This window comes from Anguilla rostrata, chromosome 7, assembly GCF_018555375.3.
Source record: "Anguilla rostrata isolate EN2019 chromosome 7, ASM1855537v3, whole genome shotgun sequence".
NCBI classification, from domain to species: domain Eukaryota; kingdom Metazoa; phylum Chordata; class Actinopteri; order Anguilliformes; family Anguillidae; genus Anguilla; species Anguilla rostrata.
In genome coordinates, this window is record NC_057939.1 from 11,732,628 (window position 1) to 11,759,715 (window position 27,088).

General features: G+C 42.3%; 3 protein-coding genes across 4 annotated transcripts in view; 2 read left to right on the top strand and 1 right to left on the bottom strand.

Moving 5' to 3' along the window:
- The first annotated feature begins 265 nt into the window (after positions 1–265).
- On the top strand, positions 266–15,985 carry LOC135259012 (cAMP-dependent protein kinase type II-beta regulatory subunit). The gene is made up of 11 exons (XM_064342819.1): positions 266–748; positions 3,909–3,944; positions 8,426–8,478; positions 8,950–9,033; positions 10,620–10,726; positions 11,680–11,833; positions 12,126–12,227; positions 12,321–12,395; positions 12,682–12,750; positions 12,954–13,089; positions 13,431–15,985. The coding sequence occupies exons 1-11, from the start codon at positions 484–486 to the stop codon at positions 13,562–13,564; spliced, it is 1,215 nt and encodes a 404-aa protein (XP_064198889.1). The 5' UTR covers positions 266–483; the 3' UTR covers positions 13,565–15,985.
- A 676-nt stretch (positions 15,986–16,661) lies between these two features.
- hbp1 (HMG-box transcription factor 1) lies at positions 16,662–26,401 on the top strand. Of its 2 annotated transcripts, none has more exons than XM_064342817.1 (11): positions 16,662–16,792; positions 18,354–18,546; positions 18,799–19,009; positions 19,483–19,606; positions 19,691–19,802; positions 21,666–21,781; positions 22,855–23,011; positions 23,233–23,377; positions 23,847–24,146; positions 24,985–25,126; positions 25,327–26,401. In XM_064342817.1, the coding sequence occupies exons 1-11, from the start codon at positions 16,778–16,780 to the stop codon at positions 25,342–25,344; spliced, it is 1,533 nt and encodes a 510-aa protein (XP_064198887.1). In that variant the 5' UTR covers positions 16,662–16,777; the 3' UTR covers positions 25,345–26,401. The 2 variants fall into 2 exon arrangements, with proteins under 2 accessions (XP_064198887.1, XP_064198888.1); XM_064342818.1 differs by having other exon boundaries at positions 18,354–18,525.
- A 423-nt stretch (positions 26,402–26,824) lies between these two features.
- The window catches only part of cog5 (component of oligomeric golgi complex 5), a 128,470-nt gene continuing 128,206 nt past the window's right edge, over positions 26,825–27,088 (bottom strand). The window contains exon 22 of the mRNA XM_064342813.1: positions 26,825–27,088. This exon is cut by the window's right edge and continues 287 nt beyond it. The gene's annotated coding sequence lies outside the window, so the exon portion shown is untranslated.

Below are 27,088 nucleotides of genomic sequence, written 5' to 3' on the forward strand. Positions count from 1 at the left end.
TACAATTGTTTCCGATTAAAAAGACCTGCTACGCAGTGGGAATCGTGGTCATTTCAGACTTCGTACTACCAAAGAAGCACTAACTACAAGAGATAAATGTTGCATCAAACAAGACATAACACATTTTGCCAGACCATACATAGGTAGGTTTTGCCACTGCAGTTTTGCAGCGGTTCGCATACGCAATGCCTGGATGGGTGGTTACCATGGTTTCTTGGGTCACATGCGTGGGTTTCCTGTAGCCAGCAGCTAAAGATGCTAGCTAGCTACAGTTGTTACTGCCATTTTCATTCATTCAGAGGCTTGATAGCAGGAAGCTTCGTTCATTTCGGGGTGCACGGGAATGGGAACATAGCTTTATGCAACGTTTTCTGTTAAAATACGCACGACCCGAAATTATAGCTTTTACGCGATTTTTTACGCTGATTTAAAAAAAGGAAACTAGTAATTTTGTTCTGATTCCTCCAGAGATTGTCAATAGGAATGAGTATAGAAATTCCCGAAGGACTGACGGAGCTATTGCAGAGCTTTACCGTGGAAGTGTTGAGGAATCAGCCCCGAGATCTGCTGGAGTTTGCCCTGCAGTACTTCACTCAATTGAAGGAAAGTCAGAGCCAAGGGGTCGCTTTTGGCAATGACCAAAATTCGGCTATTAGACCTGGGAAGGCAGTCAACTTTATCGAGGAAGCCATGCAGATCGACTCGGAAAATGGGGAGGATGAAGAGGAGGAGGACGAGGAATTCGTAGGTAACAGATTAACATTAATATTCATCAATCAGTAGTGGCATATAGAACCGTATTCGCTACCGTTAGTTGTTGCATTAGAGTGACAACACAAAACGCCTGGGAGCGTTCAGTCTAAACGTGTCTTGCAGTGCTAATAACGTTTACCTCTGCCATGATTTCGCATTTTTTTTTTTTTTTTTTGTGAATGACAATGGGAAATGCTCTCACTAAGATAGCCGAATAGGCTACATGCTATTACGTTTTATTGGTAAATAAATCTGAATGAATACTGTCAACATCCTCCTATAATAGGAACGGTCACCCAATTGTACATGAATTTATCTCAGATTAACGCATCGTACAATAATTGCTGGAATGGGCCAGCCAGCTTGTTAGCTACTGCCAAGGCGGCCTCAGTGCTGTGTTTGCAAAACAGACAGAACCCAACAGTCAGTGATCTTCTGCTAGAAAGGCCAAGTGGATCCTCTGAGAAGAATGCCAGCATTGTAAATACGACAATACTTAAAACGCAATTCAAAAAGACCTTGTATAATTTTATAATAGGCCCACAACCAGGTAATTTCGTATTTGAGAATTGTAGATTACGGTTCGTTTGAAACTGACTCATCTTAGGTAGCCGTGTGTAGAAATGTCTGTCAAGCAAGTGCTTTGGGCGTGCTTCTTTAGTCCGGCTTGGGGAAACAAGTGAAATTTAATGTTTGGCTTTGGCTTTCTTCCTTGGCTTATCCAGTCAAGGTCCAAAACTGTCCTCCACACATGGTGTTTAAAAGAAAAAACCGAATGGCACTTACCCTGCAATGGGTGAAGAACGTGTATCTGCAGAACAGAGTGGTAGGGCCTTCCTCAATCAGTCCTTGTGGTGAAGGTTGTGTTTATTCTGCTGGACTCAAAAAGAAAAACTCAATATTCTAATCTGTTACAACAACAACAACAACAATAATAATAATCTACTACAACATCAACAACAAAGCATTATTATTGTTACTATTCTTATAATAATAATAATAATAATAATAATAATAATAATAATTCTTATTGTACCCAGCACACTTACATTTTTAGCACACTGTTTGCTGAGGTAATATTGCATTCACTGATACAAGATTTAGGATGTGAACCTGCAACCTTTAGATCAAGGTCAGCTTTTCACCTGCTAAACCACTGAATGGCTCCATATTTTATTTCATGGCTCATAATAACCCCCCCCCCCCAAACAAAAGAGTTGGTGAATACTTTTTAGTTATTTGAGTAGCGTCTTTGAGGATCTTTGAGTACAATGTGAAAGGGGAGAAGCAGAAGGGGAAATAAAATTTGCTGTCTCACCATAGATGAAAAAGGGGTCCATATGAGACAAAAAGCTTGTTGAGGGCATCTGTAGGTCTCAATTAAAATAAGAGCTCTTACATAAATTTTCCCATTCCAATCCGCTGTGCAATGAAAAGAGTTTTTTTTTTAAAAGAGGAAAAAAAAGATGATGAAAGCGAAAGGGAAATGTTTTTGCAGTGATGGTATTGATTAAATTAATGCCATGTGGGGAGCGTTAAAAGTGCTGCAGATGCTCAGTGCACAGGTTTTGTTTTTAAGACTCGGGCTGAAAGTCAGTGTTCCCACAATGCACTTCAGTCTGGCTGTCTATATTGTGTTTTTAAATCAGGTGGTATGAAAAGCTGGACTGATGTGTTCTGTTGCAGTCCAACAACTGACCTTGTAATTAGACAGTTGTAGGCTAATAGTAGCAGTATGACTGATATAGCCTATATATCGGATATCATATGATTTAATCTTCATTGTAGTATGTTTCATGTAGAGCCAATTCAACAGAGGACAGATAACAAGGAAGCTTTTAGCAGCTGTGGTGGCTGACTGGCCTGGTGTTTTGAAATGGCCCCCATGCTCATGTATCTTTCATCAGGAGCTTTTGTTTCAGTGCTAAGTGCTTTTATTGCCGGACGCTTTTCATTTTTTGTTTCAGATTTTATTCAGAAAAGAATCACGAGCTTCAAAGGATTAAAGAGCATGTACCACATGTTTAGATACAGCACAGTTTAGTCCAATGAACACGCTGCAGCACGGACAATAACAGTTTGTTGAGGTGACATGGAGTCTTCACTTTACCCTGTATAACAACATTGATATTAATGGGAAAAATTAATTCTTATGGAAGTGGCCATGTTATTAATTGTTTTTATTTATTATTATTATTATTATTATTATTATTATTATTATTATTATTATTATGTATTTGTTTTGCCAGTGTGAGATGGGGCTGTCAGATTTAGATTCAATGTTCAAATATTCCTTGAATAGAAGACTAATTGAATTGCTAAAATTGTTTCAACATGTAGCCTGTTTTTTTATTCATATGTGCGCACAAAAATTCTAACATGTCCCATGTTTGAAAAAGGCCATCTCTGGCTTCTGAGTGACCCTTTTGCCACTGATGCATAGCCAATCAGGTTTTGAATTTTAAAAAATTACTATATTAATATTCTGCAGCGAGTGATGGTTATGTATAGAAAACAAGCGCCACTGCCGGTAGACCAGAATCCTCTCCTGTGGTGGAAAACCAATTACACAGCTTGGGCTGAAATACCTGAGCAGTCCAGCCACTTGTGTTCAAGCAGATCGTTTTTTTTTTTTTCAGCAGGCAACATCGTAAATAAAAAAAAAAGCACGGCACTCGCCTGTGACCAAGTGAACCGTCCTGTGTTTTTGGCAAACGATCTCCGACAGAGTGATGCTAATACAGGATGGCCAACTTAAAATGGAACTGTTAACTTAAATCGAATGGTGCAACATGTCTTGATGTCAGCAGGAACAGCCTCAGGAAGCTAACAGCTATAATAATGTAGTTTACCCCATGCAAGGCTCTTCTCCTCTACATTTTTTAAACACATCTCTAAAAATAATTAGGATCATGTGTCGTAAGGAACTGGGGTGGTTGCTGCTGGTTTAGATGTAAAATCTGGAAAGCAAAGCTAAACCATTAAATTAGAGAGAAACTTTAACTCCAGAAAGCAAAGATATATTATAAAACTGGATTTTTTAGGTTTCTAGAGCTATTAAACTGGACTTACACTTCATCTGTATTTGGAGTTTTGGCTCTAATCCGGTGTGTTATTTTAAGATGTGATGATAAGGGTTACTTTTGTTTTTCCAGCTCCAGTGATCAACAGATTTGTAAGAAGAGCTTCAGGTAAGTCAGTCAGTTTTACATGCTGATATGTTGTGACTCTTTGTCAGGTTTGGGTTTTTTGAAATGCAGCCGTGTCTGTTACTGTGCTAGCAATGCTGCATAACTTAGTTTGTCTATGATTCAATTTGTTTTTGTTGTATGTTGGTAAATTTCTCAGTCTAATAAACCAATTGAATGAATTTAGCCTGTGAAATTAAAGTGACACTTTATGACATTTTACAAGGGAATACACAAGCTTGGTGTTTCACTGGGGGAAAACCAATTTCTCTCCAGCTACAGGACCAGAAATGCATAGTTACTTTTCACTTCCTCTTTCAAACAGTAAGAACAACAAAAGTTTTTGCATAACAAATTTACCACGACGCTTTCAGTTTCATAAGATAAGAAACATGGGTAGCACATGCAGGCATTCTCGCTCTCTCTCTCTCTCACACACACGCACAGACACTGACACACTCATACATCTTGTAATTTTGTTATTGTTTTATCATGCATAAATTCAGTTGCATTAGACCGGGGGTATGTAACCCTGGCTCCTGGAGGGGCAGTGATGTTCCTGGTTTTTGTTCCATTTAAGCTTGATTGCAAGAGTTTGATGGATTATTAACAGTCTGAAAGATGAAATGCTGAATACCTACAGTCACCTGCATACATTATGACTAGTCTTTAATACAATTATGTAGTTATATGCTTGAATGGAGAAAAAAACATTTCTGACACATCAGGACCAGGGTTGCCTTCCCCTGTTTTAGTGCATACTTGGCTATACAAGCATGTATGTTTTATTGTTTAGTATAGAGCAGTATGGGAGGTGTAGTGCATTGAGGCTGGGAATTCTAGAGCAGAGAGGAAAATATAGTGTAAATGCACCTAGAGTTGTAGGAAATGATGATGGTGAAAATGGACTGTGAAAGTGGTCCTCAGGGGGAGATGAAAATTTATGGTTTGCTCGGATGGAGGAAGGGGCTTGTGTGTGTTTGTTTAGGTGCGTGCGCTTGTGTGTGTGTGTGTGTATGTGTGTGTGTGTATGCGTGTGCATGGGTGCATGTGTTTTTGTGCACGTGTATGTGGGCGTGCGTGTGATTGTGTGCATGTATGTGCACGTGCATGCGTGCGTGTGATATGTGTGCGTCGTGTTGTGCACGTGCATGCGTGCGTGTATGTGTGTGTATGCGTGCGCGCACGTGTCTGTGTCTTAAGGGCCACAGTTGTCAGCTTCGCACTTGATAGGTGTCCATTCTCAGGGACAGGCAGTCACACTCAAACGACTCCCAGCGCCCAAACTTGCCCCACATTAATAATGGAACAGCAGTCACCGGGAACGTGCTGTTCTTTCAGGGGCACCGGATCAGTAACGGGGAGCTTTTCACAGTCTCTTCGCACAAAATGAGTATATCCTCTTCTCACGTATGAATGTGGTGTTGTGCATATATTTTCCCGTCTGCGGACATAAAATATCACTTCTTGTTTCTTTTGGCTGGTCTTTCTTCCAGTAACATGTCGCAATAAAATATAGGCCCACAAAGAGCTACGTGTCTTTTTTCATTCTGTGGCTTTTATAGAAACCTCCTCACTTCTTTTACTGTTCCCCATTCCATTTCCCCTGTGATGATAAAATAATAGCCATCATTTTGATCCCTTTATATATATTTAAATATATATATATATATATATAAACTCCACAAAACTGCTTAGTTTTTGCAAAAGCCAGAAAGTGAATTTATACCAGGTGATGTGAAGTGACATCAAAGGAAGTGTCCTATTACGGGAAATGTGGAGATTGTGGGAGGAGGTATTGATCCAGTCAGTGAAGCTACCACTGTGGTTGTCACATGGCTGGATATTAATAACTGGAATAAAGTTGATATCTGTATATAATACTTACACAGCTCCAGTCACAAACTGGGGCTGTGTGATAGGTCACAAGCACATTCACCCACTGCAGAATACTGACATTACCCAACTCGCTAGAAGGCTGACAATACAGGTTCAGAAAGTAGAAGTCCTCCACAGTATCTTGTTCCAATTGCCTTGACCTGCTAATTATTCAGCCAGGAGGTAGAACTAATTAGTCAAATCAGCTGGCTGAGTTCATGGGTGGAAGAAACACATGGCAGGACCTTTACTTTCTGACCCCTAGACTTTCCACCTGTGACACTGCCTTACTGTAGAACACTGACACTATCTGATTCACCTGCTGTAGCATGTACATACTGCAAAATACTGGTGCTACTCAACTCGATGCAGGCTACTGACAATTCCCTGCTCACCTACTGTAGAATACGGACACCATCCCTCTCAACTACTGTAGAATACTGACACATCCGCACTCACATTGGAATACTCATATAACCTCACATACCTGCTGTAAAACGAGCAGGCCTTCCAGTATCCAGGACAGGAGAGGAGACCGAAAGCATTCGGGGGTGTGCAGGAAAATTGAGGAAACTGCTTCTGAGATGTGTGACATTGGATCACCTGGTGTGTGTGGCATACCAATAGAAAAGCACTATGAGGAACATGAAAGTATAGCTGCTAACCAATGGGTGTTAGACAGCTAATGTTATAACTGAGGTGGAGAGGCCTAGGATCAATGGGAAAGCAGAATGGGTTTTCTGTGAACACAATTCATTAAGCTTTCATTCATTAAGCTAGAGATTCATTAAGACCCAGTCATTAGTCAGAGGAAAAGAGAGCTCTGAGTTTTATCTGTATCCAGGTTTCAAGTCCCACAGCAGACCAGTACGCTAAAATAGCCAGCACTTTTGGTCATGGTGATTGGCTAGACATGTGACTAAGCATTGTATTATGGCTGGTCTAATGGCAGTAAATGCATGGCAGTGTGGTGTAGTGATTGGCCAAATTTTGATTATAAAATTTGAAATTCCAGGTGAGGATCTGCTCTTGTATGCTTGAACACTTACTACAACGTGAACAGCCTCAGTGGATATCCAGTAAAAAGAGATCCTGTTTACGAGCAGTTGCTGAGAAAATGGATAAAATACTTTTTAAAACGTTAAAACGGGGGAGGGGCTTCCCTAAAACGGAAGGGGGTGCTTCAGTCTAGACGGACCGCTCGCGTTTGGAATTTCTCTTCATCATCCTGACGATGTTTGGAATGGCCCATGTCTTCTCTATTATGTCTGCTTTCTGTCAACTGCACTCCCATTTCCTTCTTTAAAATGTTTCGGGTTTTTGGTGCATTTTCTTTTTTCGAGAATATTTCGGTTCATGATGATGAAAGTGCCTCTAATGGAAGTATATCATTGTGCAAGACGCATAACATAACATAGGCTGTTGCTAAACTGAATTTCCTTATACATCAGAATAGAGAATAAAAATAAATACATTTCTAAAGTCCTTCCTGACATTAGTTAGGACTATTTTACTATGATTAATAGTTTTGCTAGTTTTTTAAATACACTATTTATTACTATTATTATACCGTCACAAATGCAGGCTTGCTCCAAGAACCTCTTGGAGTGTCGTCAACAAACGGAACAGAAAAACTTTTCTTTTTGATGTCAGTGTACACTACGATTTCATTAAATATTCAGATTAATATGTTTGAAAAAGCTCTTGGTGATGTCACCTAGCATCTAGCTTTGTTCAGTGAAACAGGAAGGCGCTGAAATCCATTTAGTGGCCGTATCAAGGGATACGCCTAAGTATGTGAGTGTCCATTTTATAGCTTCACCACCCGTGGTGGTTTTTTATTGTCCCTTTGGGCCAAGCCAAAATCTTGAATTTCTTGTTGAATATTATTGATGAAAATCTCATGCAAGCACTTCTTTTGCATTGATGTACTACAGTCTGTAAGCTTTGAATACTGTGGATGTTACTTCATACAGTGCTAAGTTTTGAATTGTTATTTTTTTGTCTTGCTGCTGTCTTGACTATGTAAAATAGATGCTAATCTAGATAGCCATTTTGCCTAAATAAATAAACAAATAACTTAATAAATAAGTGAGTGCAAGTAACAGATATCCAGAATTGAGATTCTGAATTATCTGAAATTTAATCGGAAATGAAATAACCCTATAGTGATAGAGTTGTTGTGGAATTGAAGGTGTATGTACACAGCCCTGCCCTTTGTGTTGTATATATATATTTAAAAAAAACTCCAACAGTACAGAAGTGGATACAAAGAGGATAGTGTGTCCAACCTCCCTGTGGAGTACGATTCTGCCTAGCTTACTATACTATTTGTTAACCAATGTGAACCAATAGCACAGTAAGATTAGCTTGCATATCATAGTAATCTTCATTCACTGTACTGGAACATGTTTACAGAATGCTGTCTGTTTACTCAGCTAGGTCCGTATCTCCTGTTCTGTTTCTGTATCTGCTTAGTACGCTAACATTCTCAAGACCGGCCCCCTGAAAGTTCCCGTGCCAAATTCATGTCCAGTGAGCTGTGTTGGATGACTGTGTACCTGGCTGTGAAAATGGGGTGCTTTACTTTGTGTCTGCTTTTGCAGTGTGCGCTGAAGCGTTCAACCCAGATGACGACGAGGAAGACAAGGAGCCCAGGGTAAGCTGCTGCTGCTGCTGCTGCTGCTGCTTCTGCTGCAGTGCTACCGCACTGACGCTATGCTAGCACAGCGCCCCTGTGTAACCGCGGATGTCGTAATGGGATTAGCGGTGTACCAACTGTACTGCTGCTGTACTGTGCTGAAAAGTGGCAGCGCACGTACTGTATCGCATAATGTACTCATAATGCACGCTGATAAATGATACAGCAGGGCTTCCGTTTTTATCCCCAGTGATCATATTTGGCGTTCACTTTTTGGGGTTTTTTGGGGTGCATGTATGTTAGTATCTGCATGCGTGCTGTGTTGCAATTAAGGCTTAGCGGCAGGGAAAAGCATGCCTGCAATGTTCTTCAGAGCTGAAGCCAGTTCCACAGCAGCTGAATGTGAATTTAACGGCTGTTACGAGCCCAGATGCCAGTAATACAAAGGCCAGTGCGGTTGCCCTCATAACGTTTCACTTTTCTTTTTAGATTACACATCCCAAAACAGATGAGCAGCGGCAGAGATTGCAGGAGGCCTGCAAAGACATCCTTCTGTTCAAAAACTTAGACGCGGTAAGAGTGACTGATGTGTGCTGGCAGGTTTCTTCTGTTCTCTGCTGTTGGCCAGTGGTTCCTTGTCTACAAAAACTGTGTTTTTGGGATTATTATTTACTGATTTATTCATTTTTTGTTCTTCCTCCTTTGTTTTTCTAATTGTAAGAAAGGGAAAGCGCTGTGATTCTAAAGTGCAGCCAGGCAAATTTGATATGAATTGCAAAGGAGGACAAAAGGTCACTTCATTGACTGGAGGAGAGGCACGGTGTGCTGGTGAATCGGGTTACAGTACAGGCTAATGTGCTGTTTCTGTATGATAGTGCGCATTGCTGTAGTCTCTGTCCAGGTTCCGTTTTTGCTTGTCATTAGTAAAGTGCAGTTCCAATTCATTACACTAATTAATTGCTCAACAGATTATCTGAGGGCTAGACATGTATAGCTTATACTTTAAATACTACCTGTTCAAACCACTGGATGTTTACTGCACAAATTCAGATTAAAGTGTGTCCATCTTGCAAAACGGCAAATGCAATGTAAACATTTTCAGGGTTCTGTTCGGTGAGAGGTAATGCCATTTGCAGGGGTGGGGGGGGGGGGGGTAATTCCAAGGCTTCTGACTGAGGGGTTCTCAAAAAACATCAGAACACAGAACACAGGATATTCTGGGGTGGTGCCCAATCTCTTTATGGGGCCTGAAATCCCTGGTGATACCCCTGACTGTTTGTGACTTATTTTGAAACTATAGTTCATGAGTTATGGCTGCGTTTAGGTTAAATGCTTCACGAATGACGTGGAGTAAGAACATTCATAAAAATGGATGTGAGAGGTCATATGAGTTCAACTGCAGTTTCAGTGGCGTAAACATAAAATGGAGAACATTGCTTCACGCAGCACAGATTTTTCCTGTCGGGTGTCTGTTGCCACCTACTGGACTACAGTTCTGTCCGATAGAGGCATGCGCTAAATTATATTATTTTCAAAAAGGCACATGAAAGGTCGACGCTCAGTCTGTCAATCCTTGAAACTCCAGACAGATAAATATAAACTATGTCTGTAATCATTGAGCTTGTTGCTTTGCTTTGATTACCTCCCTAGACTGCAGAACATCTGACTAGCAATGCAAAATACCAGTGCAGTGTGCCAAATGGAAATGGCTGTAGCTTGCATTTAACTCAGAGAGCTCGGTGAAGTAAATGTACCGAGTCAACACAATCAGTCCAGTCCTGCGTCTTAGTGGGCAGTTAGGGTTAAAGTGAATTTCAACTTCTGCTTACACCCCTTATCTTGCCTCTGTGAATACTGCAGCAGCAGCCAGCTCTCCAAAGACAAAAATAGAAATAAACAGATAACTCATTTTATTTTGTGTGCGCTGTGCCTGGAGGACTGCGGAGTGCAATATGTCTGAAAAGTGGGTGGCATTAAAAACACATCATTTTCTGTTATCCCTGCCTTGAAATTGAATTAACTTCAATGCCTTTACATTGTCACTGTATTGAGACTCTACTCTGACTCTTGGTTATCAGTTCGCCCGTATTTGAGTTCCCAGTGGCCTCTGAATTTTTGTTTGTCACCTGTCAACCATTCTCGTCCTCCCACCTTCACAGGAGCAGATGTCTCAGGTGCTGGACGCCATGTTTGAGAAGCTGGTGGAGGCCAGCGAGCACATCATTGACCAAGATGACGATGGCGACAACTTCTACGTCATCGAAAGGTTGGACCGCCCCTTTTAGTTTCATTCTCATTGGTCTTGATGTGATGTCACCACTGCTGTCACTGGCCATGACCACGTACAGGAGTAACTGCATTAGCGCTGAATGCTACAGGTTCAGGTTCACTTCCACCAGACTTATATGCACATTCTGAAAAGTTCCCACCCAGCCTTGGGAACTGTACTGAATAGAATTCACTGGATGGATGCTAGGTCCAAATTCTAGTGGCAGGTGAAATTTGAAACGGTCCCTGTTGGCAGGTGGCAAGCGATTCTTCATTTCTGATATTTAGAGGTGGTACATTCAGGACTGAGCTGTAGAATGCATGCATCTTTTTCAGTAGTTCAGCATCTTGCGCAGGCACTGCCAGAGCCTTGTCCCCATCAGCACGTAGGTCACATTATAGGATAAAGAGGGCACAGACAGGATTTTAGCTGCTTTTATAGCACTTTTAGAAAGTGAAAAGGCAAACATATCAGGTGTTCAGTGGGAGCATTACTACGGCCTCTCAGATCTCATTACTGTGTGTGTATCATCAACACTTGCCATGAAATCCCATCTGTAATTCTGGCGACATTTACCACATTCCACATTCACACTGTAATATTAATAATAGGAAAAATTAGAAGAACATTAGTGTGCATGACACTGCATTAAGCCGATCAGGTTTGAATAATTGCACGTATTTGTAAAGTAAAATTGTCTCAGTTAAATCTTTTTTCCTCCATGTATGGAACTTTTCTTGACAGATTACCATTGTTCTTTGCTGTTAGTAATGCGTTTTAATGAGTCATAGTTGTGGCTGATTTCCTAATTCATGGCCCGGAGTTGTCTTTCTAGGAAATTATGAAAGTCTTTGACTGAGTCAGACAGTGGGACAGATGAAAGAAGTTTCTGTTTGCAGCTTTCCTCTTCTAAATGTATTGTCTTCCTCCAATCCCTGTCCGTGTTATAGAGGTACTTTTGACATCTTCGTGAAGGTTGACAGCACAGAGCGCTCCGTGGGCTCGTATGACAACCGTGGGAGTTTTGGGGAGCTGGCTTTGATGTACAACACTCCAAGGGCGGCCACCATCATTGCTACCTCACCTGGTGCTCTTTGGTGCCTGGTGAGCTCTCGCACAACCCTTCAATAATCTGCGATGTTTAAAAGTCCTAAACTAAGGTTTTTTGCTGGAGTACATGAGGGGACGGTGTTGAATCTGCGCTAACTTCTATTATCGACATGACCAGAGTATAGCTCCCTCCGCTTGACATAAGTTGAAAATCATCTGATGAGTTACAAATATACTTTTCTCTTTTTGAAGGACTTAGTGCTCATTATACTGAAATTAGCATGTAGCAATCCCTCAGTGTAAGCATTTCCAACCTGAGGAAAACTCGCTGTGCTGTGCGTTGTAGGACCGACTGACTTTCAGAAGAATCATTGTGAAGAATAATGCCAAGAAGCGGAGGATGTACGAGGCCTTCATTGAGACCCTTCCGTTGCTCACATCGCTCGAAGTTAGTCTCGTCTTCTTTCTTACATTTTTAAACGGTTGAGAGGGATTGAGAGAGATTTAACAAAGCCTGGTACCTTGACTCTTTCCACTGCAGCTCTCTGAGAGAATGAAGGTGGTGGACGTGTTATCCTCAAGAGTTTACAACGACGGGGAACAGATCATTGCTCAGGTGACCTCTTCACTTTTTACTGATTCTGTTTTTCTATTGGGTTCTCTTTTTTACATTTGCTCTGGAGCAAAGTGCTCTATTAGATGCTGCAGGCCCAGATCTGCTGTTCTTTGCTCTTCCACACTATAATGTGTCCATTATCAAAGTGTTTTCATCTGTGGATTCCGATGGTCCATAACTGTAACAAAAATGTAGAATATTCTAGGATCTTACACCTCTGGTATGGAATATGGTGCATCAACTCAACTTGATTGTTGTCCATAATGTATCGTGATATGTGTTTCAGGGAGATTTGGCTGATTGTTTCTACATTGTGGAATCTGGACAAGTTAGAATCACGATGAAGAGGAGCAAAGTAAGTCTCTGCTGCCAGCACTGGACTTGAGGTCAAAGTATAGGGTTTGGGTGCAGCTGACAGTTGTAATGCAGTTCACTGTCTAATTGGCCACAGGTGTTAGCAATATCCAATTCAAACCTGAATTCCAGGGAATGGATTTTTATTTCCTGCTAGGCGGGGCGAATGCAGTGATACCGCATATTGTGTGTTCTCCCCTGCAGTCAAAGAAAGATGTGGAGAATGGGGAGGTGGATATTGCCTTGTGCACCAGAGGGCAGTATTTTGGAGAACTCGCTCTGGTCACTAACAAGCCTAGAGCTGCTTCAGCGTACGCCGTGGGAGAAGTCAAATGTTTAGGTACCGCCCTCTTCCATTTCCTGTCCTGGATCATACTGGGATATTGCTGTAGTGTGACACTGAAATTAACTCTGTAAACTAAATATATAACTTTGTACTTTAGGGATTTAAAAAAGATATGCATATGTGTTATTGCTGGGATAGTTTAAAAATTGAGTCATTTAATATGGTAATGTCTCTTTAGTTATATATTGAAGTACATGATTTAAACAGCTTTGTTCATTTGAACATATAAATTCCTTTTAAAAATTGGGCCATATAATTTTGTTATAGGCGTCAAACACCTTGTGTCCTTTTGTTGTTCTGCCTTGCATTCATTTGAGTTCTCTCTAACCTCACAGAAATGGACATCCAGGCCTTTGAGAGATTGTTGGGCCCCTGCATGGACATCATGAAGAGAAACATTGAAAACTACGAAGAGCAGCTAGTCGCCCTGTTTGGAAGTAACACTGACATTGAGGATCAAAGTGCATGAGAGCCCAACAGCAAAAACTGACTTGCAGCACGTAAGGAAAGAAAAGGAAGGTGTTTTGGGGGAAGCCGTCAACTTCTAGATGCCAAGTGTTGCCATGACCACTTGTATTTTTTTACACGTATTTATTTATTCTGCTTTCTGAAATGTGTAGCTCCACATTAACGATAGCAGTTTAGATATTTTAGACAAAATATGTTGGTATACTTCCAGATTTCATGGAATGCTTAATGAGTTTTCTGGGGCATAGATTACATCTTGTGTGTACCTTTGCTTAGTATATTCTATGAAGCTAGGCAAGGTGTTAATCTATTTGGTAAATGTTTATGTCTACTTATTTCTTATTCATTTTAACAGCTTTTTTATGCACCCAGTCCATAATCTTTCAGCAAAGTCAATAATCACACGTACTGCACACATACTTAATATTATGGCATTATTTAAGATGGCTTCAGTTGATATCTCCTCCCAATTTCCCTTTATATCTCACTTTGTCAAAACCGCTCCTTGACTTTTTGTGCTTTCGGTCCAGTCTACCCACAGTGCACTGTATCTTAAGCACTGAGTACAGAATTGCAGGATGTGAAACATTTTTTTTTCAGTTCTACATTTTTTTATTCCGTTTCATGTTTGGGATACTTGCGCATTTGTCTTGGTAGTTGCTAAAATGGACAAAAACTGTGTCGGATTGGAAAAATCAGAACAGATTCTGAAATTGTACAGTGAAAAGTTGAAGGCACAAATGTGCATTGCAGGCAGGTTGAATCTTGACCTTAGTTCCATGGCCTGCATATTATATCCAATTTTGTGTGCACAGCAATGGGGTAGAAAGAATGGGGTGTTTTTCTGCACTTCAAAATTTTATTCTCGGACAATAAAAAAGACAAAAAACAACCCCCCTCTTGTTGGTGGCACACATGCATACAATTTAAGACTTGTGCCAAGTCAGACTTACCAAAAGATGCTCGTTCTCATTGACTCTATGACAGTGTTACTGACTTTGTTATTTTAAAGACTTGCCAATTGTAGGTTAATGTTGCGAGAAACACAATCTTTCAAAATTGTTATTTCAAATGGGAAGTGTACATTTATTGTTTTATTGTAACACTTTATAGCTTATAGTGGCTGCTTCTTGTTTTTGTGTAAGATGTTTGGCCCAATGCACAAATGTATGTCTTATGTATACTTGAATTTTGTTTTATCTAAAGTGCTGATCTTGACTAGATTATCTGTTAAGGTTGTACATATGTAGCTTACAACGTGTTGACTTTTATACCCTAGAAATCAAACAGAGAAGATAGAAGAACAAAATGATTTGCTTTCTGAAATTAAAAATACAGCACCTCTGAAATTAAGCAGCTGGAAGTTACTTGCTACCAGAAATTATGATGCCGATTTAATTGCTACAGCAGCAGATTGTGTGAGTCTATTTTATTCCTTTTTTTTTCTTTTTTGGACTGATTAAATTTTTTAACCACTCAAAATACGGATCAGTATGGATCTGTGTCACTGATGTTGGAATCGGTCACATTTTCTAATTTTGTCTCATGACTAATGATTAATATTTCACTGTGGTTTTGTTTGAAATGGGGATTGTCTTTTGGTTTTGGAATAATGTGTTGGCAAAAAAAAAAATAATAATAATAATTGAATACTGCAAGAGGGGTTCAGAGTGACAGGTAATTATATTCTGGCACTCGCAAACCGGGACACTTATTTATTCTATGAAAAACTGGAATTTGGCCAGTATTTGAAGACAAGTTATTTTGTCAACAGTATAGATGGCAAATGTTTTTCTTGCTTTTGAATCACAAAGCACCAGTCCATCGTATTTTTTTTGTTTGTTGTTGTTTGCCTTCTGTGCTTGCTCTTTCAATTTGTTTGAGCTTCTACCTTTCATCGGGTTATTGATGTAATTGAGCTTTCCTAGTCTCAGTAAACCTCTAAAAAGAAGCGTAGCAGCATTTAATTAAACTTTTGAGGTCAGCCATTACTTCCAATGACAGCTTATTGGTTTTGGGTAAATTATCGTCTACCTCTGCACAACAATACCGGCATGGTTACGTGTTCCTTCAGGAAGACCACGCCTTCCTTCCTCTTTAAGCAACAAGCAACAGTAGTTTTCATAGTATTTACATGATGGCATACTCCCCCCCCCATCAGTTCTGTGTCTGAATCTGTCATAGAGTTTAACTTGGCTTTATATGTTTAACAGAAAGTAAACAAAACAACAAAAGGTACATCAACTGGTCTGTATTAAATCCTGTTATAACCCTCTGGCACTAGCTTAGTGTTGGCTGTGCTGTCCATTTCTTGTAATGCAGTTCAAAGGTCGACAGAATCTCAATGCCAGAGTATTTTCAGTATTATATTGTTGGTTATATTTGAATTTTCATTACAATAAAGTACAGTTTTATTAAAAAATGAGTGTGCAATTGATGATTTCATCCATTTAAATGCTTGTCTGATATGCTCTTTCTTAATTACATCTTGTATCAACATATCTCATTGAAGATACTTTAAATAATTTATGTAAACTGAAATTGAGTTTGAATAAACCGCCACATCTGAGACTGATAAGTGTAGTTTCCATTTGAAAAGGAATTGACAGCCCTTCAACACTGTAAAATGCATGCAATGTATTTGTTGTACAACTTCACCCTGCAAAGTACACAATACCTTCAGTTATGTTCTCGTCATCACTTGTCATTATCATTACTTGTAATCATCAGGTAGATCGAATTATGCATAGAGAAAACTGCAGTATTAATGTTGCATGATATGCAAACTGGGCTGTCTCACATTGATACTAACATGTTATATGTTTGATTATTATCATCGGGTAATTGGGTTTAAAGGAATTACAAAACGTACGCCTGGTGGATAGTATGACAAATTGTTGACAATTATTGTTGTTCCGAGTGTAGTGTGGGAACTGTAGTTAAATGAACCTTGTTGCATTTGAATACAGCGATTAAAAAACTATGGAGGAGGGGTAAGCCAGTTTGTCCAATTAACAGCAAGACACAAGTAACGGGCGTAAAGCATAGCCAATAAATGTAGCAATAACAAAGGCTTCAAACATTCTCGTATATCATAAAATTCAGCCAATTATGAAGAGGATTGTCACATATTGACATTGGAAGCAACCAATAGACTTTCGTATCTAAAAGTAATCATTCCCTCCCCCCTAGAGAACGCCAGAGATACTTGGTAATGGCGACGGGTTTGGTAAGTAAGAAAGTTAGCTACAGATAGCTCAGAAACAAAAGATTGAATACATACAGCGGAATAAGGAAATAACTTTTCATTTAACATTTTCTGTGAATTCAATGAAATGACAGATTGTCAATAATTGCGTTGACTTCGAGTGACATCTCTTGTTAGAGTGATTTTTTTTCATTGTGACGCTTGTTGTTTTGGCACTCACGATAGCTAGCAAGCTAGCGGGCTAGCTAGTTTGTTTTGTTTTACTTCGGGTCGCTGTCCTTCCGTGACGTTTTCGCTTCATTCATTTTCACCATCTTGAATGACATGTCAACAGAGCACAATGTCTGAACTTGTTGACATTCTTTTTCTTCATCTAGCTGGCTAAAATACCATGGCTTCCTTTATTTTGACATGAACTAGCAAACAAAAGAGTTCCGTCCACATATTGCAAGCAACAGCCAGCTGTCAAATTAACTTTTCATCAGACCATGTCGGTTGCTCGTCAGCTAAAACCATTTATGTCCATAAAATGTATTGTCTTCCGGAGGAAGCTGTTGGGGTTTTAAACACGGTATTGTTTTGCCAAAGGACGGCATAAGGTTTTATGGTGTTTTATTTTCACGCTGGCTAGCTGGAGTGTGGATTTCTTCATCGGGGTAGCTAACTCATACATTTAATAGTTTGCTAAGATTTTTTATTACATCCAAAAGTGGATTCATGAAAATGCTACGTTGTCACACGCATTTGCATACGATCAAACAATTATTAACTAATCAATGCATTCTTGTCCTGTTGTGTTATTGATCACTTTTTGTTACGCAGTTCTGAATGAATGAGCTCTGTTGCGCATGCGCCCAGTCCATAAAGTTTATAAACAAGGCTTGCATGCAAAGGGTCACATGATAGCATTTAACAAAACGGACAGAAAGTTTCAGGACAAAGAGCTTAATTCATTCAGTCGTCCTTTTTGAACATTTTAGTCTACCTTGAGGTTATATATTCGTTTATTCATTAGCTTGAATATGAATACAGTACAAAGGATAATTTTGAGCCAGCTCTATTGTTCCGTGTGACGCTCACAATCCTTAGACGCTCACGTAGGCGAATGAAAATAATGTGATGACGTTGACGAAATATTTATGCATATATATATAATTTATATTTAACGACATGTGTGTGCTTATACTGATTAATAACACTATCTTTTAAAGGAGTGGGGTTAAACGATCATTACTTATCTTGTTAAACGTGTTTAAAAAGCTGTGTTTCTCTGAATGCTCCCTTAAAAGTATCGATAATATTGCAATAATAATATTTTCCTAATATGTAGCAAACTAGACAGCTAGGTATTATCAGACTCGAGATGCCTAATTGCACATTCAAGCATATATGTGAACTTTGCGTTGTAATTGCATAATCCTAATCTATGTAAATTAGCCAATGTTTTGAAACAGCATTTACCCCCAGATAGCGTCCTGCCTTTCTATATTGTCTGCATTTACACGGGCGGTAGAGACCGGGTTTGTGCCGTTTCTTTATTGGGTATGCGAAGAATCTCTTTCATTGCTATGTGTGTCTGCAGTCCGGGGAGCTGACATGGCATAATATGGTGTGGGAAGTGAAGACTAAAGTGGTGCCACGCAGTATAGAGAAAGGCCAGCAGGTGGAGCTGCAGAGCGTCTCAGGAATGGATGAAGCTTTCGACATGCTAAAGTGCAACGAGGATCTGCCGTCCTCTCCAGGATGCCCTACCAGTGAGAGTCGCATGGAGTATGGTAATCTTATTCACACAGACACACAAGCACGAATGCAGCCATGCTGCATGCAGACACCGAAAGATGCACATACATGGACACCAGGAGATGCATTCATTGAATGGTTCACATGGATTAGCATACAGAAGCACATTCACGTGCACTCACCCTGACAGACAGAGTACATTTTGCTGCACTTGTCCCGGTAGTGCCGAGTTCCTGGTTGGCTCATTACTCCTGGTTGGCCTCCTCCCTTCTCCTCCTCTCCTCCAGATGACCTCCCTGAGCTGCAGGAGGTGCAGGAGAGCCGGGCGTCGCCAGCGGCGTTCCAGGTGGCAGCGGGAGTGTCCCATCAGGAGCGACCCTGGGAGAGCTGGAGCCCCGCCCCCGACAGCGGCTCCCCCAACACCAGCTGGCTGACAGAGCTGGCCAACATTGCCACGAGCCCTCAGAGTCCTCTCTTACAGAGCTCCCCCTGCAACAGGTCAGTGCCTGCACATCCTGCTGCATGTCATTACGCGCGCACACACACACACACACACACACCAACACACCAACACACACACACACACACACACACACACACACACACACACACACACACACACACCAGCACACCAGCACACCAACACACACACACTCACACACACTCCTGTTCATCTTACAGCATGGCATCACACGTATACACACGCATACACACACACACACACACACACCAGCACACCAACACACACACACACACACACACACAAGCACACCAACACACACACACACTCACGTTCATCTTACAGCACGGCATCACACGCATACACACCCCTGTTCACACTACAGCTGGTAATTAAGTGCACACACACTAATACCCCTAAACTATTCCTAAAGCAGATCATTGTCATGCAAACCTGTACCCATCCTTATGAGCATTAATGAAGGCTGCTTCCCCTCTGTCTGCCCCCTCAGGTCCTCTCCTGTCCACATCTTTGCCAACAGCAACAGTTTACATTCCTACGCCCGCCCCCCGCTAGCCTCCAGCAGCGCGCCCAGTCCTGCCCACGGTCACCTGAGAGAGCGCAGACGGGTCAGGGTACGCCCCGCCCCCTCTGACCTCACACCGCACCGCACCGCACAGCTGCAGTGCACTGACTGCGTTTCCCTGCCCGTTTCCCAGGCCAGCAGCGAATCGGAGTCGGGCGTCTTCTGCACCTCCTCGCTCTCGGACGACGATGACATGGGCTGGTCCCATTCGTGGCCCTCCACGGCCTGGCACTGCTTTCTGAAAGGTACGCGCAGCGCAGGGTTAAGCACACGCTCAGGGGCTCACCAGCTGGAACTTTAGTGCAGCCAATGGACAGACTTGCATCTGTGATGACATCACAATGGAATGCGATTTGCCTTCCAAACTAGGCGTGAAGAGAAACCAAAAGGGGGAAAAAGGTTGTTCTAAAGAAAGTGTAGCTGTCTGTCTGTTATGTCATACCAGATGAACTATTATGTAAGTTCAAGATTATTTTGGTTCATAATTTCATATCAGATCAGCTTTATAGTATAACTTTTTCATTGCATATCAGATTGTGTCACACAGCAGGTGTTAAGACACATTTTTATTCACCAGCTTTTTGTATCATAAATACTGGTATCATCAAATACACTGAGCCTGAAAATAAACTTTACAATCATATGTATGCGTCAGTGTTGCAAGATATTTAAGAACACAGCGTTCTGATATAGATTAAATGTTTTTTCAGCAGTTTCTAGGAAGTTTGCACCTTGTCCCTGTAAGTTGGACACGTAATGCACACAATGACTGAATGTGGAAAGTACCAAAAGAGAAAAAGAAAGTGAAACAGCGAGCAGAAATGTAGCAGCAGGCTTAGCCTTCCTGGCCTTCACACTGACTGAACTCTCTTGGGAGGGGAGCACTGGCGGTACAGATTTGACTCCATCATGGCTCAGAGCTGGCCCTGACGCACTCGAGCGACTCTGGCTGCTGTGTAAGCAGCACAGCTCCTCATTAGTCAGAGAGGCGACCGGGAGACCGGGAGATTTAGCCGGTGTGATGTAACCGGTTCTGACACTCCACAAGGTGAACCACCTCGTCGGCTTTGCCTAATTGCCTCTCTGAATTACGGGCTGACGTGAGCGCCGTGGCGACCGGTCACATGACCGCACTGTGGTTCGCTTGCCTTCCACAGCAGCGGGCCCGTGTCACAGGGTTTAAAGAACGCGCTGCGTTCTGCACTCACCCAGCCGTTGGCAGGTAATCCCTTGCCATGCAGTCACCCGGCTCAGGCTGGTTTCTGTTTTGCTCCGCGGCGGTTCGTAAGTCAGCAGGTCCACCCACAGATTACTGACCCGCATAATTCTAGCATGGAGGCACTGCGTGGCATTTGCAACTGTTATGAATGAATTCTCGATTGGCGACTTTGTGATTTATGGGCTGTGTAATTCACATTAGGTTGATGAATTGTTAAAATGGTTTTACTTTAAAAAAATAAAAATAAAAATAATGATATCTATGTTGTAAATGGGGTTATGCATATCCTTTAAAGCTTTTGCTTGGTAGGGTCTCTCGCTGTTATTCAGCCATTTTATGAAAGAGTGTATGTAAAGCAGATTGTGCTCCCTCTGCTGGACACACCTGGCTATTACAGATCTTGATCCTCCATTCTGAAAGATCTTCCATTCAGAATTACATTCCATTGAAGGGTTTAGGTTGTTTTGAGATTGGCAGTCTAAAGTTGCAAAGGTTATAGCACTAACATTGTGAAAGCAGTATGTCAAACAGTATGACGTATTTTTTAATCAGCTTTCTCAACCAGATACTGCTTAAATACATACAGGAAGAGGGTATAGGGTCTGGAAAAGGCCTATACATTAGCTATACTTTCTCGACTTTGAGAAAATGCTTTAAGCTAGAGTTACATCCTGTACCCAATTTTTCATTCATTTCAATGACCAGGAGACATTTTGTGCAAAGGTTGAAAATATAATGCTTGCTTACATGTGTTTGCTGTTTAAGTTGATAACAAAGGGCATTAAGCTAGCAGGTAGATTTGCCAGAAGGGTGTTCCGGGTGAGGGTAGCAGGTACGGAGCGAGTGCAGGGCCCCGTAACCTGAATGAATATGTGGCCCCGCCCCACAGGCACACGCCTGCGCTTCCACAGGGGCCCCAACGTGGAGTGGCAGGACGTGGAGGAGCTGGGCGACTCTGACGATGAGTCTGACGACGAGAGAGAGGCACTTTCCCCCTCCCTGAAGGTAATGTGAACCGCTCAGTACGCGTATGTGCACACACACACGCGCGCACACACACACACACACACACACTTAATGCACATATGTGCACGCACGCGCAGACACACAGACATGTGCATGCATGCACGCACACACACAGACATGTGCATGCACGAACACACATGCACACACAAATATGTGCGCACACACACACACAAACCCTCGGTTACACCCATATCCCTAAGTGCTTTTTCCTCCCCATTTAATGAAAACAAAACTTGCACTCTCCTGGAAAACAAATTATTAATTAAATTTTGATCCATGGCTAGTTGGACAGACCGGTAATAGAAAGGCACATCAGGACTTTTTATTGATCATTTTATTCTTAAATGCATTTTCAAAGGTGTCTTGGTTTGCAAATGTTATTTTTCAGGAAATAATAGGGTGCGGTTTTGGATTTCATAGTTTTGCTCATTGATCTGAAGTGTTTGAATCCATTTGTTTAGTTAGAAGCCTTTGAAAGATCTTTTTGAGCAATGCTTGCTTTTCTAAGCAGCCGGGAGGTCACAGGTGAGTTGAAATGTTTGCAGTTTGTGTGGCGTCATGGTTGAGTAAGAGGACACAGGACTGTCAGGCAGGCAGCTGTAGCTCCGCCCATTTAGAACACTGCAGCAGCCAATCAGCCATTCAGAAGACTCTGAACGATGACACTAAATTGTACTACGGCCCATTAATCTGGTCTCAGGAGCTACTGTGGATACGAAAACGAGGACATTTGACAGTGTTAAGTGTTTAAATAAGGTTTTGAGGTCTGTAACAGTTTAAAACTAAAAACCATAGTGGGACAGGGGGCTTCCAGCTTCTCAACCATTGTTCTATATAGAAGATATAGAACTGTTCTCTGGTCCTGTGGGCAACAGTGTTCCTCTTGTGTGTGCGCGCACATACACGTGTGTATGTGTGTGTGCATGCGTGTGTTTGTGTGTGCGTGCATATGCTTTGTGTGCTGGCGCGTGTGCATATGCTTTGTGTGCTGGTGCGTGCCGCTCAGACCTGGACTGCGTCTGTAACGCCTCTCTCTCTGGGTGTTGTTGCAGAGCTATGGTTCTGAAGGGCTAAAGTTAGTGGCCCATGAGGAGACCGTGTCTTTCGGCCAGTCAGTTCTCAAATTGACCTTTGACCCTGGTTCGCCAGAAGATGGCCTCTTAACAGCAGAATGCAGATTGGATCATCCCTTTTTTGTGAAAAATAAAGGTAATAAAAAAATCGTATGATGCACGGAAGCAAACAAACAAACAAACAACACCATGAAAGACACCACGTAGTGCACCAGCCAGAGTCTTGTGTACGGTACCTGTAACCCAGACAACCCGGGCGCACAGAATGTTCCGGAGAGCCCCAGAGGACAGGCTGCGCTGTGGCTGTGGTCGCTCAGTCATCTCTTCTTCTTCTCCCCGCTCCTCTTCCTCCCACAGGCTGGGCCTCCTTCTACCCGAGCCTGACGGTGGTCCAGCACGGGATCCCCTGCTACGAGGTTCAGCTGGGAGACGTGTTCCTGCCCCCAGGGCACAGGGACGCCATCAACTGTGACGATTCGGTGGTGTTCGACACCTTCAGGAGGTACGGCCCTCGACCCGGGCCTTCGACACAGGACGTTAGGCTTGTGTGCGCCTGTGTTTGGGGTCCTCGACCTTGGCTGTCTGACTGTGTAACAGAGGCCTGTGTGTATGTGCACGGAGTGGCCTGGCTGTGTATAATGTAGATGTGTGCTGTAGTGTCAGCCTGGCTGTGTATAATGTGGGTGTATGCTGTAGTGTCAGCCTGGCTGTGTATAATGTAGATGTACGCTATAGTGTCAGCCTGGCTGTGTATAATGTAGATGTGTGCTGTAGTGTCAGCCTGGCTGTGTATAATGTGGGTGTACGCTGTAGTGTCAGCCTGGCTGTGTATAATGTAGGTGTATGCTGTAGTGTAGTGCCTTCATGAGGGGCCTGGCTGTGTATAATGTAGATGTATGCTGTAGTCTAGTGTCTGCATGAGCGGTTCGGCTACGTATACTAGGCGTGACTCTAACGCCGCTCTCTCGCAGCTATGACTTCACCCCTCTGGACTCCTCGGCCGTGTACGTTCTGAGCAGCATGGCCCGACAGCGCCGGGCCTCCCAGTCCAGCGGGGGCGCCGTCAGCCCCGACTGCGAGAAGCTGGGCCGGGACGCCGAGCCCCCCGGCCCCTCCCAGTCCCCCCACGGCAAGGCCAGCAGGAGCCACACCTCAGGGACAGCCAGCAGTGCCACGCCCACCAAGTGCAAGCGGCCAATGAACGCCTTCATGCTCTTTGCCAAGAAGTACCGGGTGGAGTACACACAGATGTACCCTGGGAAGGACAACAGGTGTGTTGGAGACTAATTTCTACATTACCATTTACAATCACATTGTCGCAGTGTTTTACAGTGCACATTTTCTTAAAAAAGGGTGAGGGTGTGTTGAAAAACTGAAAAAAGTACCCCGACCCCATAACCCTTTGATGAGTTTTTTTCCCCCCAAAGTTCCAAGTCAGTGTTCTAGAGATCCATGCATTCAGTTACCAGATGTGATTGCGACATCAGCATTAGAATGTTCAGTTAAGAACATTCTAATCGCATATTTGTGATCTTACACATTAAAGGGTTAAAAGACCAAACAGAGGGACCTCCTGGAAAGCTGTGGGTTGCACAGAAGATTGCATAATTACCCTCAGCTGTAGTCAGGCTTGAGTGGTAGCCCCACAGCGTCAGTTGGCTGTACTGCACTTGTAGCTGTAGGAACAGAAGGAACAGAACCCCCCCAGACTATCCCAGGATCCCCTGGCAGACCCTCACCTCCAGTCCCAGTTCAACTCCTTTAACAGGGTCAGCTGACATGGGGTCATGGGGGTCTCAGTGCTACAGGGTGTGTTACATCATACATGGTCACGGGGGGAATATAGCACCCTGACATCAGCAATGGACAGAAGGGAGGGGAAAGAATCTTCCAGAACTGACACACCAGCAACAGCCTGCTGCCCTGCAGGACCGCCAGAGGGGGAGGAGCCACAAGCTTTACGCATCTTCCACAGTCGTAGTTCCAGCTTTTAAGATAACATTCTGTACAGCCACATATAACACACTGAGTCGATTCTCCGCAGCCACGCGTCGTACACTGAGTTTCTATGGGAGCGAACGAGTGCTAACGCACGCGCTATCTCCGCAGAGCCATCAGCGTGATCCTGGGAGACAAGTGGAAGAAGATGAAGAACGAGGAGAGGAGGATGTACACCATGGAGGCCAAGGCCCTGGCCGAGGAGCAGAAGCGCCTCAACCCCGACTGCTGGAAACGCAAGAGAACCAACTCGGTGAGGGTTGCGGGTTCAAATCCCAGTCAGGGCACTGATGCTGACATCAACGGCCCGCTGTCTGTACTTGGGTACATTATATAACACTGCGTTAATCCAGCAAACACTCTTATCCAGAGTGACTTACACCATAGGCTAAAGTTCAGTCCGAGTGCCAGACTTTAGCACTGTGTGATTAACCTCCAGTCTCTCTCTCACAGGGTTCACAGCAGAATTAACTGGCAGACGCAGGAGGTTGCCGAGGAAACGTGAACTGGAGTCAGAGAACCGGAGGTGGAATGAGCACGGCTTCCCGTATTCTGCCAGATGGATAAGACTTTACTGTGATTACCAATATACTTGCTTTTTTTTAACTTAATAGAGACATTATACAAAAAAAAAGAGCAAATGAAAGACAAATTATATATATAAAAAAAAGCGTATAATCTAGTAACTAACAGTGCTTAAGATATTTTCTTATGTTTCTATTGACCGAAATTGCCTTATTCTTCCAAAGTTTAAAAAAAACAAAACTCAGAAACCGCTCAGTTCTATTTTTCAGGTAATTTTCATATTCTTGGCTTGAAAGGTGAGATCCTGTGGTGCTACAGTGCAGGGGAGGAGGAGGAGCTGCAAACAAATGTCTATTTTTAAATGTAAAGAGAAAAAAAAAAAGAAAAAAGAAAAAGGGGAAATTTAAAATGCTTTACTTCAGCTTGTTCATACAATTATATTTGTATAACTCAATATATTGCACAGACATGGTAATCCATTTAACTTTGTATTTCCGTAAGGGCTGGGGGGGGGGAGTGTGGGGAAGGGGGGAGTGTGGGGAAGGGGGGGGGGGTTAAAGCGTAGTGTGACACCCGCTTGTGAGGACCTTCTGTCACACACATCCCGTGCGTCTGACACAGAGAAATCACATGACGACATATAGCTGGAGTGGAACACACACACACCCACACACACACACAAACACAGCACTTCTAGGGCTATGACTACACCCTAAGTGTTTTTGCACTTTATATACATGTATACATATATATATAAATATATAAATATATTATTCACGTATATAATCTTGTACAAGCAACCCATGTTCACGAGCAGAGAATTTGATTAATTTTTGACACGATCGTGGCCAAACTGTACAGCTCCTGTCTGCTCTCCTGGTTCTCCATTGAATTCTTATAATCTCTGATGTCCATAATGTACAGGTGCTCGGCTCCATCAAACTCTTGCACAGAACGTCCTTGTATGATATTATAAATATTAAAAGTTTAAACTTGTAATCGATCCTCTCTGCCTGGTTGTGGTTACTGTGTGTTTGGCTTCCTTTTTTGGGTCTTGTGACGGTGGAGTTTTTCTTAAACAACCTTCTGATGAAAGACTTTCATTTTGGCTCTGTTACCGTACGCACGCACCTCATTTCCATGTATTAACCTGTGGCGTCTTCCTCTGGGGCATGGGTTGCTATGACAACGCAGATTGAGGTAGCAGCTACACAAATGTGACCAGGCCTTGGAAGCCTGTGTCCAGGCTCTTCTGTCCCAGGATAATAAAAGACACTGGCAATAAAGGAAGACGCCGCTTTGAAGGTCTTTCATTACATCGGCATGATTGCACCATCCACCCCACCCCCCCCCCGCCCCGAAAAAAAAACAAACGGAAAGAAATGCAAAAAATAAAAATGGAATAAAAGGACATGGAAGAAACCAGTTTACATATTTGCCCTTTAATCTTAAAACCACAAGGCCCATCCCATATTGCACTTTTACAGGATCTGCAGTGTAATCTACAGTAAATATACAATAGCATATAGATGTACTCAAAATAATCAAATAAAGGATAATTCTTTGAAGAGTTTCAAAGAATACTTTTACCCAACCTTCTAAAATTGAAAAAAAAAAAAAACCAATAACCACTTGTAACAAATCATTTCACAATGTGGATAGCAATGTACAGATTAATTGAGATATTTTT

Excerpts from the sequence above, each read along its gene's own strand:
- LOC135259012 (XM_064342819.1), top strand. The coding sequence starts at position 484 with ATGAGTATAGAAATTCCCGAAGGACTGACGGAGCTATTGCAGAGCTTT. Across the intron at positions 8,479-8,949 it reads AGGAAGACAAGGAGCCCAGG|ATTACACATCCCAAAACAGA; the intron begins GTAAGCTGCTGC and ends TTTTCTTTTTAG. Across the intron at positions 9,034-10,619 it reads TGTTCAAAAACTTAGACGCG|GAGCAGATGTCTCAGGTGCT; the intron begins GTAAGAGTGACT and ends CCACCTTCACAG.
- hbp1 (XM_064342817.1), top strand. Across the intron at positions 18,547-18,798 it reads TGAGAGTCGCATGGAGTATG|ATGACCTCCCTGAGCTGCAG; the intron begins GTAATCTTATTC and ends CCTCTCCTCCAG. Across the intron at positions 19,803-21,665 it reads CTGGCACTGCTTTCTGAAAG|GCACACGCCTGCGCTTCCAC; the intron begins GTACGCGCAGCG and ends CCCGCCCCACAG.